Genomic DNA, 18,160 nt, shown 5'->3' on the forward strand with positions numbered 1-18,160 from the left:
TCCTGTGTGCCAAGCAGACTGCCCCATTTCCCTCATGATGATCATTTGTGCCCTCAATGCTCTTTCATGCAGTGCCGATGCCCTTCCCTCACCTGCCCGAGGCCAGCCTGACAGCCTCCACCCCAGAGCTGACCACTCTCCTGTGACCCTTCCTTATCTGCCGCTCTTCCATCGCCTGACATATGGCCAGGCCTTCACACGTGATGTCTCTGGTCTCTCCTGACACACCCACAGGATGTCCTTTGAGGCAGGAAAGGTGTCAGCGTCATCTCCGTGTCCCCCAGTGCCTACAATAAGGCCTCCCACAGAACATGCTAAATCAAAGTTTCCTGGATTTCTATCTCATAATACCTGCGAGGTAGGTATTATTTCCCCCCTCCCCCCCCATAAATGAGCAGAGACTCAGAGTTGTGAAGTGACTTGCTTACTAAGGTCACCGGGCTGTTGAGTGATGGCAGAGCCAGGATTCCAAAGTGGGTCCAGCAATCTCCAAAGCTGCCCTCCCCACGTGGCCTCGCCCAGGCTCTGCTAATCTGAGAAGAGCATTGCGTGCAGCCCAGCTGTTGCTCAGAGGTAGGAGATGTATCATTTCCACCACGGGAAATCCAGCCCAGTGGGATACTGTCCCTGCCCTTCGGGGTCTCCACCTGGAAGAGTGGAGACATGGTTCATGTCCCTGGTGTGTGAGGCTCACAGGAACACAAGCAAAAGGTGGCACCCCAAGTGTCCTGATTTCCTAGGACTACTGGTTAGATGGAGAGACCATACATATATGGAGGGTCTCCCTGGCTCCTAGTCTTCTGCTCTCCCCCCCCGCCCCACCTCACCCCTAGGCTGCCTGCTGAATGGGAGGGACTGTTACCGTTCAGTGAGAGACCAGACCCCAAGTCCTGAGCACTAAGCCCTTAGCCACACAGGTTTGCCATCCTCTCTCCAGCTGAGAACAGAGACTTAAGTCTTGGTATACCATCACAAGCCACTGGACTCAAATTTAGTTTCTGAGTTTCTTTGAGGAGGTCTAATTATTTGTAAGGACTGTTATTCTTTCTAGTGGGCTTCAAGAACAATGAGAAAATTGACTTATTTTTTAAAAAATAGAATGAAACATTCTGTCTTGCAATCACCATATGGACTTTATAAACCCAAAATACATTATGAGATCTTGATGAACTTATTTTTCCTATATCTTGAAAAACTTTGCTGTTTTAGCCTAAAAATTATTTCACAGTACTCATCAATTATTCCCAACTATACCAAACAAGACTAAGATGGTAAGAAAATGGAAGAATGATGGTATTGCCTAGAAGGAAGACGCAACAGTGAAAAGAACCACTACTATTTACATCATCCTTCAGTTTCCATATTGCACTTCCCAAAGTACTGTATATCATCTTTCAAAAAGGTATGAGAGAAGTCTATAGAGACATTGGTTGAGAATTAAGGGGTTTTTCTTTCTCCGCTCGTAATGACAGAAGAGAAGACACCTGACAGACGTCTCACACTTCTTAGACAAATAGGAAAATGAATGCAGACACAGCAGCACTCTAGTCTCTAAAGATGATGGGGAAACTGGTCACACAAGCAGTCTTTCCTAGATGAATTTTCTCAAACTCAAGAGTGGGCGAGTGAACGATATTCTTTCTTTTTTTTTTAAAGATTGACACCTGAGCTAACATCTGTTGCCAAACTTTTTTCCCCCACCTTCTTTTCCCCAAAGTCCCCCAGTACATAGTTGTATATTCTAGTTGTAGGTCCTTCTGGCTGTGCTACGTGGGAACCTCAGCGTGGCCTGATGAGCAGTGCCAAGTCCGCACCAAGGATCCGAACTGGCAAAACCCTGGACTGCCAAAGTGGAGCATGGGAATTTAACCACCAGACCACAGGGCTGGCCTGTGAACGATATATTTCTAAAAGCAAAAAGGAAATATGGTATTTTAAGTCATTATTCAGTTAAGTCATTCAACAGGAAGGATTTCATCACACTATATATATATATTCTTTTCTTTTTTTTTATCAGATTCCTTTTTTTGGTGAGGAAGATTGGCCCTGAGCTAACATCTGTGCCAATCTTCTATTTTGTATGTGGGACACCACCACAGCATGGCATGATGAGCAGTGTGTAGGTCCATGCTGGCGATCCAAACTCATGAATCCCAGGCCGCTGAGGCGAAGCATGCGAACTTAACCGCTATGCCACTGGGCTGCCCTGTCACACAATATTTTAAGACAAAAACCTGGACTATCCTACCTGGAGGGAATTATGCTAAGTGAAATAAGCCAGACTGAGAAAGACAAACACCAGATGATTTCACTCATATGTGGAATATAAACAAACACATGGACAAAGAAAACAGTTCAGTGGTTACCAGGGGAAGGGGGGTGGGGGGTGGGCACAGGGGGTGAAGGGAGCACTTATGTGGTGACAGGCAAGAAATAACGTACAACTGAAGTCTCACATTGATGTAAACTATTATGAACTCCAAAAAAAAAACCAGTTCAAGGAAAAACAAAAAAATGCCAAGAAACCTGGACCATCCTGTTTTGCTAAAAGGTGATGTGACGATATTTATCTTTTATGATTCCTATGCCCCAAAATTTACTTGATAGTTTGTTACAGCTCATTAAGTGGAAACATGCTGAAGGCACTTGTGTACAGAGGTGATTGGAGGGAAATAGATACTGCAGAAACTTTTAAAAAGTCATTGATTTGGTCATTTGAATTGATCTTTACAAATCTAAAGATGAAAATGTTTTAAAATTATGGAGCAAAGTGCCTGTACTCTCTCCAACAAAACTATGAGCCATCAAAAAATTTAAAAAATACTGCTGTTGACAATGCAAGTGCAAAAGAAAACAAACAAAAATCCCAGAAGCAATGATAAGCTAGAGCCTATCAGAGACGTATTTGAAATGCAGAATCAGTAGTTACAATGAATACGTTTCAGCTTCATACACGGCAGTTGAAGAGCATCATTGCATTCAAGGGACATCGCTCATTTTGGCTATATATACCTTCAAGGAAAATATGAAATTGATTGCTTTAATTCACATATGTGTGTGTGTAGATATCCACATATACATGTATTTTTGAAGAGTACAACTCAATGGTTTTTAGTATATTATGTTGTGCTGTTAGTATGTGTTAAAGTTTATAAAACTGTTTTTCACTCTCCCTTTCTTACTTCTGTGAATTATTTGTAATATGACCTAAAATATAAAAGGTGAGGTATCTATTGGACCCAGACAGTAAATGGTGATGACTGTTTTTCCTGGTATATTGAGGGTAATTCTCTCTGGTCCACCTGCCCGGGGAGGAAAGCGGCCCTCTTGCTGTGCCTATGCTCTCCCTCCCCCTCCCTCTAAAAGCAAAAATATATTTTTTTTCTTTTGAGTAAGATTAGCCCTGAGCTAACTGCTGCCAATCCTCCTCTTTTTGATGAGGAAGGCTGGCCCTGAGCTAACATCCACGCCCATCTTCCTCTACTTTACATGTGGGACGCCTACCACAGCATGGCTTGCCAAGCGGTGCCATGTCCGCACCCGGGATCCGAACTGGCGAACCCTGGACCACCAAAGCAGAACGTGCAAACTTAACCGCTGCACCACCGGGCTGGCCCCACAAAAATACTCTTGAAGCCAGTGGAACCCTGCCCTCTCTAAGGCAATGTAAGATTCAAGGACTCCAGCTCCTCTGGCTCACTGCATAAAGGGCTGCCCAGCACAGGCTGGTCGTGGGGGCAGGTGGCCCACTAGTGAGGGCGAGAAGAATCCATCACAGCAGCACTCCCGCTCGGTGGACAAAGGCCCAGGTGCACCCGGCCAGCTGAGCTGTTAGTACAATACAGGACTGAGCAGCAGAGGAATGGTTTCATTTGAATTTCAGAACTGCTGGGGCTCCATGTTATTTGTAAAAATGAGGATTTGGGATCAGATAAGTTCTTCCCAACCTAGGGTCTCATGTTACTTGTTCTCAAATCAGAAGTGGGGATCTCAAGATATTCTAAATATTGTCCAAAGCCTAAGAGAAATCACATATTCTCCTAAGATGTATTGTTTGGGTTGATTAAAACTGCTGTAAAATTAGTTCAGTAGTGTAATGGAATCTGCCCATTACAGGCATGTGGAAAATTACATGAGATGTTCACAGCAGGCTAGGGGCATGTAACAATTACCTTCCAACTGCAGTCATGCTGCTTATCCAGTTACAAATATAGCTTTGATTAATGACAAATAGGGAAATGGTTTGTTTCATAGATAAACTATCAAAATCTCACCTCCTCGAGGAAGAAAACAGTAAGAAAAACTATCTTTTGAGGTTGAAAATGTTGACTCTCAATGATACCTAAATGTTTTCCTGATGTGGGCAGAACTATGACATACCACAGCTGCATTTATACATAGCAACACTGGAGCTCAGAAACAATCGCTTGGATGGAGCATGGCACAGAAAAAGGCCAAATTCACCCCCTGGAAAATGGGGCTAACGATACCTGCCCTGCTATGCCCACTTCCCAGCACAAGCAGAAAGCAGGGCCCCTTTAGGGCCCTTACAGTGAGGAGGGGGAGACTCCATTACCATGAAGTTAAGTTCTCAGTGACTTACTTCCAAGAGGATATGCTGAAGGTAGTAATAGCTGGCCTTTACGGAGCACTTGCTATGGGTCAGGCGCTGTGCAAAGAACTCCTCATGCAGATGTGCAAACGGAGGCAGGGAGGTGTAATTGACGTGCCCATGCTCACACTGCTATATTGTGGACTTGATTCTGAATCCAGTCTGGCTTGAAGGGCTGGGCTCTTTAACTGTTATGTCTCCTAATATACTAAATAATAAAAACTAAAGAAATGTATTGATATTTAGATTTCCGTTAACTCCCACAATAGCCCTGTGAGACAACTAAGGATGAGAAAGGTCCCAAGTCACCCTGGACGCATCAGTGGTGGTGTCAGGATTTGAACTCAGGAGTCTAACTGCAAAGCTCAGCTTCTCCCCAACCACCTCCTCTTTGAAAAGTGCTCCGCAGAGAAGGGTATCTACGCTCCCACAGGGCGTGCGTCCTCAGAGCCTTTGCCTCATTGCCCAGCCAGCAGTGGGGAGGATCGCCTGGCTGGAGGCAGGGAGCAGGCTCCATGGATGACCACTTTGAGTGGGCTCCAGCAGCTTCTGCAAGAGTGGTTTGCAAGCCCAGATTCTGCCTGGTGGCAGAACCCCCTCAAAATAACCTTTACCCATTGTCCTGACCCCACCAGTTTGTTTCTCCTGGCTCTCCAGACTAACAGTGATGTCCTCTTGCCCCCAACCCCTCCTTGCCTTCTGGGCCTATTCCCAAGTTCTCACACTCCAGCAGGGGCTCTTTCCTTGCCTGGTGGGTGGGCTGGTCAGTCAGCTCCCAGCTCCTGTTTGAGGTCCGTCACTGGCTGCTAAGAATGCTAACCATCAGAACCTAACTTTTCAGAGCCTAACAGCCTTTTGGTGTAAAGTCCATGAAAGGCCATGGCACTTGCTTCCATGTTGCCAATAGCCTTATTTCCAGGGTTCCAAGGGCCATTTCACAAGCTTTGGTTATCCAGCATCACCACCTTGCCTTGAGGGAAAGGGGGCATTGTGAATCTGTACATGAGGCTGGGCCCCACCTCCACTGTGGAAGCCAAAAGGGCTAGCTATCTTTCTCCCTACCTCCAGACACTGGGCTTGGCCAGTCAGATGTTCACACCTGGAATCTTGAACCTTAGGCAGAGTGACAAAGGACAGCTGAGGGGGCCAGCCCCGTGGCCAAGTGGTTCAAGTTCCGCATGCTCTGCTTCAGCGGCCCGGGTTCACAGGTTCAGATCCTGGGTACGGACCTACTCCACTCATCAGCCATGCTGTGGAGGCATCCCACATAAAAGCAGAGGAAGATTGGCACAGATGTTAGCTCAGGGCTAATCTTCCTCACAAAAAAAGGACAGCTGAGATACCATTCACTGGGAGAGTCTGGGGGGGGTGGTGATGGCTTCCTCTAGGGTTCTTGCATTTCTCGATGGGCTGTGGTTCAAGTGCTCACTGACGATCTACATTTATCTTATGTGGTTTTCAGAAGTAAAAAGATTTTTAAAAATCCCACCCTTGGGGGCCAGCCCCATGGAAGAGTGTTTAAGTTCACACGCTCTGCTTTGGCGGCCCAGGGTTTTGCCAGTTCGAATCCTAGGTGCGGACATGGCACTGCTCATCAAGCCATGCTGAGGCGGCACCCCACATGCCACAACTATGTACCGGGGAGCTTTGGGAGAAAAAGGAAAAATAAAATCTTAAAAAAAAAAAAAAATCCCACTATCTCCCTTTCTTTATCTGAATAATGGCTATACAAAGATGTTCATTTATAATTCAAGCTGTATACTTGTACACTAATAACTGGTACTTTTCCGTGTCCTACTTCCATGAGTTGCTTTTTCCTGCCCAAGCTGCTGCTTTGCTGCACAGCTGCTGTTACAGCACCACCTCGTGGGCAGTTAACAGCACTACTGAATCCCACAGACAGGACTTCCAGATTTAAGTGGACCAAGGTTGGTAGACAACTCATTAGGAAGGTAAGGAATTCAAAAGATCGCCTAATTAAACACAGCACTGTTACTGGCTATGGCAGTACTAGATGCTAAGATTCTAGATGACCAGGACTGTCTTCACCTGTTTCCAGCACCCAGTACTCTGGATGCTCAAGTTAGTTGTAGTTTCACTACCAATCTCCTCACAAGTGAACTACATCATGAGTCCAGGAATAAAGCAGTTGAGCTCAGTTTCAACACTAACTTTCAGTAAAACTGCAAACTGCCAAGAATTTTACCCACAAGGGATAAATAAAACCCTATCAATTTGCCGGGGCTGGCCTGGTGGCACAGTGGTTAAGTGCACACATTCTGCTTCGGTGGCCCAGGGTTCGCTGGTTTGGATCCTGGGTGTGGACATGGCACCACGTAGCAAGCCATGCTGTGGTAGGCGTCCCACATACAAAGCAGAGGATGATGGGCACGGATGTTAGCTCAGGGCCAGTCTTCCTCAGCAAAAAGAGGAGGATTGGCAGCAGATGTTAGCTCAGGGCTAATCTTCCTCAAAGAAAACAAAAAACCTTATCAATTTGCCCAGTTCCCATGGCAGCCAAATAGCACAAGAGCTGCCTATATAAAATTAGATTTGGGGGGTGGGCACACATTTATTCAAAGGAACCTCAATCTCACTTTACCCACGTGCATTGTTACTGAAGAGACCCAATACCAGCCAGTCTGCTCAAAACCACCTCTCAACCCTTCCTAGCAAACTTCCCTTGGCTTAAGAGCTCATTCCTGGAAATGCGGCAGACCAGAGTGAAGGGAAGCATGGGCAAATGAAACCTTTTTGTATTCAGGATCTGGTTCTTGGCCATGAGATAATACAAATACACGAACCCACTCCCTGGAACACAGTAAATGGTCATTAACACATTAGCAATGCCAGTGGTTACAGAATAATCTAGAGACTATCTCTACTAATGAGACTGTCACTGACAAAAACAGTGAGAAGTTACTGTCTAGGCAGTACAGCCATGGGTCGCTTAACGACAGGGACATGTTCTGAGAAATGCGCTGTTAGGTGATTTTGTCACTGTGTGAACATCAGTGTACTCACACAAACCTAGATGGTACAGCCTACCACACACCCAGACTATATGAATACTTATCTTATGGGACCACTACGGTATACGTGTACAGCGTTGACTGAAACATTGTGATGCATGACTACAGACATCAAAGTTTCTATTAAAAAGAGGCACACACACAGAGATACATTTGTCAGTGTGCTCCCAACATAATTCATTAATTCACTCTAATTAGTCTTGTAGGATTTTGTAGCCTGCCCCTCACTAGTTTCACCTGAATAAACTAAGAGCACCCAATCTCTTAAAAGACATGAGTAGAAAACACTTCAAATTGACAGATGAAACTGTAGACAATTAAACATTCTTTATACTTTTCTAGAGTATAACGACTAAGAGAACAGGACATGGAAATGTGAATTCTAACCACAGCTCTACACTGCTTAGGGAAATTGACTTCTGAGCTTCAGGTTCTTCACCAACGGCACAAATTCGCTTTATGCTTTAGAGACATTGAGGGTTAAATGAGAAAGCATTTAAAGCACGCCACCTAGAGCACAGTATGACCCAAAATGTAACAGCTATTGTATTTATTTTCTATGTGCAATACAGAAAATCATTTTAAGTATATAATACCTCTTCCACACCTGTAACCCTGAAGCACAGGTGAGCTAATCAAGGTGCCTTCTGTTAGCAATCCGCCTTCTCCATCACCAGATTTACTCCCCCCAACAGGATACTTCCCTGGTTAACTCTGCTTGGGTCCTCCTGTCTTGGCCCTTGCCTCACAAGTTCAGCTGAAACGGAGGATTTCTGGGAAAGCACAGACATCGTGAGCCAGGCAGCCCTAAGAATCAATGAAGTAATGCTCCCATGTGGCGACAAGACCCTCAGTCTGAACACCGGACGTACAGTCTGGTCAGGCCATGTATCTTTTAAAAACATTTTATTAAAGGTCTTTATAGAGCAACATCCAGACTCCAGATCCAGCTGCCAAGGAGACCCTGAAACCAAATAAAGCACAACAGTAAGAAGAGAAACTCCATCTGAGTATCAGGTTCTTTCAATTACCGAATGGGGATACATTCCCACTTACGGTTTGCATGAAGATTAATAAACACACAGAAAAGACCCAGAAACAGAAAAGCAGAGCTGCCTGGCCTAGGAGAGGCCTGATGTTACGGTTCTCCGGGGGGGAGGCGGGGGGAGGTTCTGAAACAGACAGCTAACTAATAGCAAGAGGGCCTTAAAATTTTTGAGCAACGGTGGACGATAAAGGGAAACTCTTATTTCAAACAGTGGTACATGCAGGAACTTCGTAAATAAGGAGACCAAAGGCAAACATCCCTCCCAAGAGAATCCCAGGTTAAATGGGCTCAGCTCCAACCTGTGTTCTCCCATGTAGGGCACAAGCGTAATCCAATTTTTATACACCAAGTGCTTACCACAGTGTAGGATCCAAGTATTAACAGGGAGACAAATGAATAGGGTTCTATCCCACCCCAAGGGGCCCCTACAGACATACCTGTTATGCCGTGGGTACTGGCTGGGGCATGGCAGGCGGCTCTGGCTTCCCACCCTTCTGTTCTGAGATGGGGGTGGTGGGCAGTATCTCATCTTTGGGTTCCACAATGCTCACGTGGTCAGGCAGCGGCTTCTTAGGGCCAATCTTACCACTTGGGTCCCAAGGCAGCATGATCTTCACTTTGATGCCCAGCACACCTAGAGGACACCATAGTTAGGACCTAACTGTGGTTTGACCAGTTCCCACTACACAACAGAATAGGGCAGAGGGAAGAGAAGAGTAAGTTACTCAAGCACCCTTGGGTCTGGTCCCTTCTCAGACAAATGCCTCTAATCAATCAATGAACAGGACACTTTTGCCAAAGGAACCCATGCACAGCACCACAGAACGTGGCACTGACAAGGACCAAGAGCAGGATGTGACCTTTCTGACTCGTCATCGTGTCATCACTGAAGGGTACACAGGTGGCTGAGATAAGGAGAAACCAACTCTCAGATCTGACCGATCTCAGCAATTCACCGCAGCTGATCAACAAACCCAGGGAGTATAAACACGCTCCACTACTCCCAGGGTGAATTCCCCAAACGCTGAGGTGTGCGTGGAAGACCACATCCATCCGCTAAGGACCTTTACCCGCAAGCACTCCCAGGCGCTTACCCTGTCTGAGCAGCACATGGCGCACAGCAGTGTCCACATAGTAGTTGACAGGGTCCCCACTGTGGATCATCAGGCCGTCCACAAACTTCATGGATTTAGCCCTCTGTCCTCGGAGTTTCCCAGACACCACGACCTCGCAGCCCTTGGCCCCGCTCTCCATGATGAAGCGCAGCACGCCATAGCAGGCCCTTTGGGGAGTAAGAGACAGACAGGCCGTCACGTTGTCCCAAAGACAGGACTGCTCAACCCTACGCAGCCCCACGGTGTCATAAAACAAAGCAGTAAGACTCATTAATCTGCACTTCTTCAACGTTCCTTTCTCTTCCACTCCCATCACACCTAACTTTAGGCTAATTCCTGGGGAATGCACGCCAAGTTCTTTCTAACCAAGTGCTTTCCAACCTAGGCTGCTCGTTAGAGTCAACTCAAGAAAGTTAAAATTAAAAAACACAAAACAAAAAAACTCCAGAAGCCTAGGCCAAGCCAATTAAGTTAGCAAGGAAATGGTGGGGGTGGTAAAGGTTAGGCATACATATTTAAAAATACTCCCCAGGAGATTCTAATGTGCAACCAAGGCTGACCACTGCACTCTTAAACTCACAATCATCAAGGGCCCCCTCCGCCCCCCCGGCTCCATTCTGGAGCAGGCCGTTCCAGTCTAGTCCATCTTCGCAAACTCAGGATTTCTGAACAAGGCAAGTTATCAGTAGGAGCCCAGAAGTATCCCTGACACCGAGTGGCCCCTTTATGGATTACTGAACCATTCTTCACCCTCCAAACTCATGTTCATTAAGGAACCCTAACTACTAACTTAGGCTCCTTGACTAGAGTGCTGGGCGAAAACACTACTAGGTCTATAAAACGGCCAAACCTTAAAATACCCCGCTCCCCAACTCATTCATCAGTTCACACCCTGGGAGCTACTAACTGGAGAGTTGGCTGCACTTTCAACAGGGAAAGGAAGGACTAAATCCCACCACCATGCCCCAGGCCCTTTCCTAGCTCCTCATTTAACCCCCACAAGAAGGAGGTGGTATGCTGATCCCCATTTAGAGAGGAGATCCAAGGGTCAGAGAAGTGCAGTAACTTGCTCAGGTCTCAGAACTTCAGAGTCAAACTTCAGTGTGTGCAAAAGCCACCTGGAGGACTCGTTAAGACAGACGGCTGGCTACACCCTCACTGTTTCAGTGGGTCCGGGGCGGAGATTTAGAATTTCTATTTCTCACAAGTCCTCAGATGATGGCAGTCACGCTGGCCCAGGGCCCAACCTTTCGAGAATCACCGTTCAAAGTGGTATTGCTGCCATTTAAACCAGGTGAGCAGTCTTTCCCACACGGCCTTGCCCACAGCACAGCTGTCATTTCCTTCCTCTGCTGAAAACGCTCCCAGGGCTCTGCATGAAGCACTGACTAAATTCCACAGGCCCGGCAAGGCATTCCAATTACTTCGAATAGTCAAGCTGCACCAAGAACTGCCTGCTGAACCCTTTTCCAGCAGGCCCAGCTCCAGGGCCAATCTAACCACCTCACATCCTTTATAGTCCATGGCTCCTCCCTACACAAAGCCTACAGAAATAAGTGACTGATTTTAAGCTCTCTCTCATCAGGACTACGTATTATCTCTTTATAGTTCCCAGAGGAGTTAACATAATGGATCTGAATGACTCCAACGGGGGGCCTAACCTACCCTACCTAGAGAACTCTATTTCTGTTCTGCTCCCAAAGCACCCAGAACTTCTTTATTGTAGCACAGACCACTCTTTAAAAACTTGCTTTTTTACTAGTCTTCCTTGCTGGACTGTCAGTTCAGCAAGAACACGGACTGGCAAAATCTTACTGTTAAAAACCTCAGAGACTAGCAGAACCTGCCATGTAGAAACAGTTCATTTGCTGAATTAACAAAATGTCAGACACACCGCATTCTGATCCATGAAAAGGGCACGACCATTAAGTCTCAGGACACTTACCTCCGCACAGCAAGGCCTCCCAGGAGTTTGTAGCGCAGAGACTCTGCCTGGGCAATGGCACACAGACCCCTCGTGGCCACCTTTTCAGCATACAGCTTTCAGAAGGAAACAAGGCACATCCTGAAACCTGTTACCATCACCACTGTACGCATCACTCACATCTCAAGGACTAAAGCGCCTCTACCAGCCACACCTAGCACATCCCCAGTGACTGAGGCTGCACCATTCCTCACTGCCCTCCATGCCTACCTCTTCCTATAGCCACACCAGACACCGAGGGGGTGGCCAAACCTTTATGTGTCTCATTACTATACCCAAGTTGAATGCACAATCCCTGAACCAAGAAGTGAGCAGAACAGTCCTGTAACATTACGCCCACTGCTTATCAAGAAAACTTCAACAAGATACCAACCCATTCACGACACTCATTAATCATGAATAAACAAGGCCTTCAGAGTAAGGGTTTCTAGAAGTACCACCCTAAAGAACCATTTCCAGGTCCACAGTTATCTCTGACATAAGCCAGGACCACTCACCTCTACACTGCCCTCAGGGAAGCCAAATCTCTTCTGAACCACAGCGGTCAACTCCCGGATCCGCCGGCCCTTCTCACCAAGAACATTCTGCGTCCTGGAGAAAATAAACAGTGACAACTCACAGCTCTCACAAAATTCCAGACGTCCCTTTAAATCTTGCATATATTCGGTAGTAAACTCACAATCATCTGACAAGTATAAACTTTGGATGACCAGAACTGGAGTGAGATAAAAAATGCAGTTTTAAAAAACCCACATTCGCTAAGGCCAAATTCCTTAGCTGTCCCCTTAAGTTTACAGAATAAACTATCTTAATATAGACAACACCCAGCCAGGAAAATGAGCGTCTACCTGGTGGCCAAGATGATGATTTCCGTCCTGGTGGGTGTAACCCGGACCTCAACTCCAGAGTAGCCATCTTCAGCCAGCTCCCGAGTGAGGAACTCATTCAGTTCAGCTTTGAAGATGCCATCAGCGACAAACTAAGGAAAAAGGAAAATCCAAAATTAGGACAGGGGTGCAGGCTCACTTTCTCCTGCCTGGTCTTTCAGCCACCGCAACCCTCATCAAAATGCAACACTTCCAACAAACGATCCATCACCATCCATCCTATTACCCTCGTTCCAACAGTAAGGTAGCAACCCTTCTCAGACAAATGCCTCTAGGTCATCTTTTGGAAGTTACTTTGACCCAGGACCCTTACACCTGCGCCACAGAACGCAGCACAGAGCAGGGGCCTCCTGGACAAAGATGACACCTCCAGTCAGACTCGTCATCATCTCTTCACTGAAGGGTTTTTAAGACTGGCACTTAGATGTACACAGGTTAAACAAAAAGCTGCTCTAAAATGGTACATTTACAACTGATTCCTTCGGCACCGCAGGGATACTACGCTTGAGACTAGAGAAAAGGACAGACGGTAACTGAAGGCAAGCAGTGTCCCTTGTAGACGCAACCTGGACCATCCGAAGAACCGCAGCCACGTTACCCCGCCTCACTTCACGTACCCGTGTCTGAGCTGGCAAACCCTAACTCACAAAAGCGTGTGGATTTAATCTCAACAGCCATATGCGTACACCCCAAATGGCAAACCGCGCGTTTCTAAAGCAAACGGACTCTGCACATTTCTTCCCCACGCGAAGGCGCAAAGTTACACTTGAGAAAGTGTCCTCCCCAGGTCCCCTCCCTCAGTTCGCCCACGCCTTTTCCTCGGGTCCCAGATGGAGGGAGAAATTGTCAGCAGCCTTGCAATCGCGGTCTTTGGGGTCAGAAGGCCGCACCCAGACACGACTAGTAAGAAGGCAGGAATGGGGTCACTGCTACCGGCCTTCCCAAAGCCACGGCGCCCTCGGAATACAACCCCTTTACTAATTTTACTTGTTGACCAGTAAATGCTCACAAACGCCTTCTCCGGGGCAGTGGGGGCGCCGGGTGCACATCCCTGCTCTCCGCCCGGAACCGGCAGAAATCTCTCTCCCCTTCCCCCGCCACACTGTGCTCGCCCGGCTCAGGCCCTGCGCTCAATCCACCACCATCCGCGGCCCTCGGGAACCCCACGCGGGCCAAGCCGCTTGCCAGGGCAGGGCACGGAGCTGCGGATCTCGCGGCGGCACCTCGAAAACCCCATAAAGCGCACAGGGCTGCAATCCCATGGACCTGGGCCCCAGCATCTCACCTTCCTCTTCTTCGAAATTTGCACCGCCATCTTGCCGCCGCGCGCCGCCGAAAGGAAAGGAAGTAGCTCGGGGGCGGAAGTAGGTATAAAGGACGCTGAGCGACGACAAAGAACTGCGCGACGTCGACTCCTGTGGGCGCTCATGGGAAATGTAGTTTTTACATTAGGAAGGCGTTAAAGGAAAGAGAAGAAAGGTAATGGAGACACCTATAGCGGAAACAGGAAAGGTAGCAGATCAATGAGAACTTTGGAACAGCCAGGGAGCTTAGAATCCAAAACTAATTAGTGTAAAAATGAGCAACGTGAGGCGCAGAGATGGAAATTACAGGCATTTACAGGCATAAGCTCACAGAGCAACAGTTTATCAACCGTGGAACCCTGGTCCCTACACTGTACACTGTAATGAAAATTCACCGAAAGCCCTCGATGAAATTCATTGAGATGCCCAGCTCTTCCAATCTGTGTCCATTTCCTTCGTTCCAAATGATAATATCCAATATTTATTAATATTCTAGGGACTGTTCCACGCCCTTTATATTATTAACTCGTTTACCCCACCCCACTTTCATAAAGTCCGTTACAACTTGTAAAGAAGTCACAAAGTAGTGGCTCATGGGCTCACAATTCTTTTTCAATTAAAAAAATTTTTCCCCACTTTTTATTATGAAGCTTGTCAAGCGTACAGAAAAGTTGAAAGAACTGTGCAGTGCACAGCCATCTTGCACATCACCGAGTTGCTACAATGAACATTTCTGCTATTTGCTTTGTTACATGCCTATCCATCCCTCCACCCAACCACCAGTGCATCTTTTGATGTATTTCAAAGTCGTCAGAACACTGCACTAAACACTTCAACAACAATTTTACTTTGAATAGTTTGCTTGCATTTAAAAATAAGGAAATTTCTCTATAAAACTATTTTAGTTTTTTTTTTTTTTTTTAAAGATTGGCACCTGGGCTAACAACTCTTGCCAATCTTTTTTTTTTTCTTTCTGCTTTATCTCCCCAACCCCCCAGTTGTATATCTTAGTTGCAGGTCCTTCTAGTTGTCGGACGTGGGATGCCGCCTCAACATGGCCTGACGAGCAGATGCCATGTCCGCGCCCAGGATCTGAACCCTGGGCTGCGGCAGCGGAGTGCACGAACTTAACCACTCCGCCACGGAGCCGGCCCCCTAGATTATTCTTAAAATATAGAAATCTCTAGCAAAACATCAGGCCCACATTTCCTCATGACACTGCTCTCCTTCCCTGGTAAATGGAAAAGGCCTTTTCAATGTGCCACGGTCTCTGGCAGCTTCACCCATTTGTTGTCTGGTCCTAGAAGCCGTTTGAGCTTTTCCCCAGCAATAAAATAACTCTGATGCAAAGATCTGCCCTATAATCACGGACAGAGTTCTGGGGGGAGCTGAGCAGAGGGACCAGGGAAGAAGTGGATGAACCAAAGAGATGGATAAGCTGTGGACCCGATGTATCCCGATGATGGATTGAGGTTGAGGGGGAACTTGGGAGCGATGCTCCAGTTTCTGACTCCTGTGGTAGCGGCTTGGTGACAGTTCTCACTGCGATGAGGAACCCATGAACAGACTTTTTCTCCCTGTGTCATCTCCTTCTGCTCTTCACTCCCCTCCTCATCGAGATCTACGGTCTGTTAATTCAGTGGTGCCAGGCTGCTAAAATCTTACCCCTGATGTATCTGCCTGCCTGACCTCTCTATGCCCTCACTCTGGAGGCAGGTGCTGTGAGAGGGCATCCAGGATACATGCTCGGGCCAGAATACTTCCTGATTCAGAGATGCCCTTCATTCTCCCACAGTGCTTATTATAATCTTTGTCAAATCAGAGCCTCCCCCTCACTCTCAGTAGTCAACCTCCCTCCTAACCTCTTGCCCCCCAAGTAGATTGTACAGACAAGAACTGCCTCTCATTTAGCCTCTAATTGTATGTATCCTTGATCATCCTTCCCTTCTCCCTCCCTGCTCAGCAGGGAGACCCTCTTCTTGCCCATAGTCAACCTCTCCTGGGTGTTCAGGTTCAACTTTAGTTCTGCTCCTTTGAGACTTGCTCCAGCAATCGTACCCTCCCTTTCCTGTGATATTCTTCCTCACTGGCTCTTTCCTTCCCCACCCTCATGTTAAATATGTAACTTTCTCCAGGGTTGAGCCTCTCTTAGTTGCTCCCCCATAACACTCATTTCATTGGGTTGAAACAGCTTGTTTATGTATTTCTCCCACTGGAGGACCATAAGCTCCGTGAGAGCCAAGACCAAGCCGGTTTTGTTCATTAGATCCTGAGCCAAAGATATGATCTGGCTCAGGCTCTGTGTCAATACAAGTTTGATAAACAAATGGCTGCATGGATTCTGGTTTTAGATCAGTTCTTGGTAGCATGGTTCATACAATTTGCTTGCAAAGGCCATAGCTTACCTGGGATGCTCACGAAACCAAAGCTGAGGAAACTCAAAGCTGAGGATCAGATGATGGCAGGTTCTCTGAGGCAACCCCACCCCTGGAGGCTCCCTGGCAGCTCATCTGCTGTCCCTCTCCAGGGACCCCGGGAGGCCGCCTGCCTGGATATTGTCCTCTGGTCGCAGGAGGAAGCCCACGAAGGAAGCCTTTGTCTTTATCATAACGCCTTTCATTTTATCTAAGACCATTATAAGAAGAAGACATTATATTGCTCAAAATAATGCTGTAAAAAGCGTGGTTGCAATACACTGAATTCTAATTAAGAGCGGGGACTGTGAGAGCCTTACCCTCTGCCTGGGGATCCAAAATGTAAACAAGGTCTAATCTGTTTAGCCCACCTGCCACCGAAGTGTCCCTGGAACTCTGACGAGATGGTCAAGTCTCTGAGAACATGTATGGTCTTGTGGCGCCCCCTCCCCGGGACATGCCTGGGCCCTATGAGTGTCACACAGGTCCTGTCCTAGAATTCCTAAAAATTGAAGGTGTGACTTGCCCTAGTTGAACGAATATAGACCACAGTTTTGGAGAATAGCTTAGTCACTTTGAGATTAGTGCAGTAGAATCTCATAGAAAGCATCTAACTTGCCTGGATGCAACTAGAGGAGCTCAGACAAAAAGAAGACAGAATTTAAACAGTGTGAGTGAGGGTGGCTGCGCCTGCCTCCCGCCCTAGGAGCGCACGGCTCAGAGTGAGCTGGGAAGATGGAGGGGCCCTCTGCTCTCCCAGGCAGGCTGGGTCTCCCTTCCCTGAGGACCTTCTCCAAGCATCTAGCTGGGCTGAGTGTTCAAAGATTTATGTTCTTTCTTACAAGACCCCCCATATAAGCTAACAACTTATCTACTGTCCAACCAAAGAACCGGGGGGCTGTGCCAGTGCAGAGGGAAACTAGGTTCACAGAGAGAGAGAGTCCATCCCTCTCCACCAGGGTGCCTCTTAAGGGATAATATCCACGATATTTGGTTGTCACTTACTTTAGATAATGACATCTCCAGTGAGACATGATGATGTCATCATAGTCTCATTGATTTGATTAAAATTGATTAATGACTCACTCTGGGCCTGGAATTGAGTCTCTGGATATGAATAGAAGAATAACATAGAATAAATTTCAAAATAATTTTTTTTATTGCTTTTGTATCATTGCTAAGAGACTCATGTTTCTGATACCACTACTTACAATAAAAATAAGATCCAGGGGCCGGCCTGGTGGCACAGTGGTTAAGTGCGCACATCCCACTTTGGTGGCCCAGGATTTGCCAGTTGGGATCTCGGGTGTGGACATGGTACCACTTGGCACACCACGCTGTGGTAGGCGTCCCACATATAAAGTAGAGGAAGATGGGCACAATGTTAGCTCAGGGCCAGCCTTCCTCAGCAAAAAGAGGAGGATTGGCAGTAGTTAACTCAGGGCTAATCTTCCTCAAAAAGATAAAATAAAAATAAAATAAGATCCAGTGCATGGAAGGGTGTGAGAAAATGAGCATCCTCATACTGTAGGTGGGGTGTGAACTGGGCTTCCTTTTTGGGTGCAACTGGACAGTACCTATTATAATTTAAGATGTAGATTCCCTTTGGCCCAGAAAATACACTCCTTTTTATCTACTCCAGAAAAACACTCACACATATATAAATGGAAGTGGGTGCAAGAAGTAAATTAAAAACAACCCAAAAGCCCTCAGTAGGGAATATGATGTAGTGATTAAAAAGACTGAGGTGGATCTGTGTATGCA

General features: G+C 46.9%; 1 protein-coding gene and 2 non-coding genes across 3 annotated transcripts; all 3 read right to left on the reverse strand.

The window, feature by feature from the left end:
* Positions 1 to 8,533: 8,533 nt before the first annotated feature.
* Positions 8,534 to 14,064, reverse strand: RPS3 (ribosomal protein S3). Its single transcript, XM_001494844.7, has 7 exons — positions 13,964 to 14,064; positions 12,640 to 12,770; positions 12,289 to 12,382; positions 11,753 to 11,847; positions 9,787 to 9,974; positions 9,130 to 9,326; positions 8,534 to 8,608 (listed from the first exon to the last, which is right to left on the reverse strand). The coding sequence occupies exons 1-6, from the start codon at positions 13,991 to 13,993 to the stop codon at positions 9,133 to 9,135; spliced, it is 732 nt and encodes a 243-aa protein (XP_001494894.3). The 5' UTR covers positions 13,994 to 14,064; the 3' UTR covers positions 8,534 to 8,608; positions 9,130 to 9,132.
* Positions 9,440 to 9,584, reverse strand: LOC111774508 (small nucleolar RNA SNORD15). The gene has a single exon (XR_002809506.1). It is a non-coding gene; the product is annotated as a small nucleolar RNA SNORD15 (small nucleolar RNA).
* On the reverse strand, positions 12,931 to 13,080 carry LOC111774509 (small nucleolar RNA SNORD15). The gene has a single exon (XR_002809507.1). It is a non-coding gene; the product is annotated as a small nucleolar RNA SNORD15 (small nucleolar RNA).
* Positions 14,065 to 18,160: the final 4,096 nt, after the last annotated feature.

This window comes from Equus caballus, chromosome 7 (assembly GCF_041296265.1).
Source record: "Equus caballus isolate H_3958 breed thoroughbred chromosome 7, TB-T2T, whole genome shotgun sequence".
Taxonomy (NCBI): domain Eukaryota; kingdom Metazoa; phylum Chordata; class Mammalia; order Perissodactyla; family Equidae; genus Equus; species Equus caballus.

What these genes read in the sequence shown, in the direction of transcription:
- RPS3 (XM_001494844.7), bottom strand. Translation starts at nt 13,993, where the DNA reads ATGGCGGTGCAAATTTCGAAGAAGAGGAAG. An exon ending in ATCATCATCTTGGCCACCAG is followed by an intron (nt 12,383 to 12,639) that starts GTAGACGCTCAT and finishes TATTTTCTCCAG; the next exon opens with GACGCAGAATGTTCTTGGTG. An exon ending in TCCCTGAGGGCAGTGTAGAG is followed by an intron (nt 11,848 to 12,288) that starts GTGAGTGGTCCT and finishes TCCTTCTGAAAG; the next exon opens with CTGTATGCTGAAAAGGTGGC.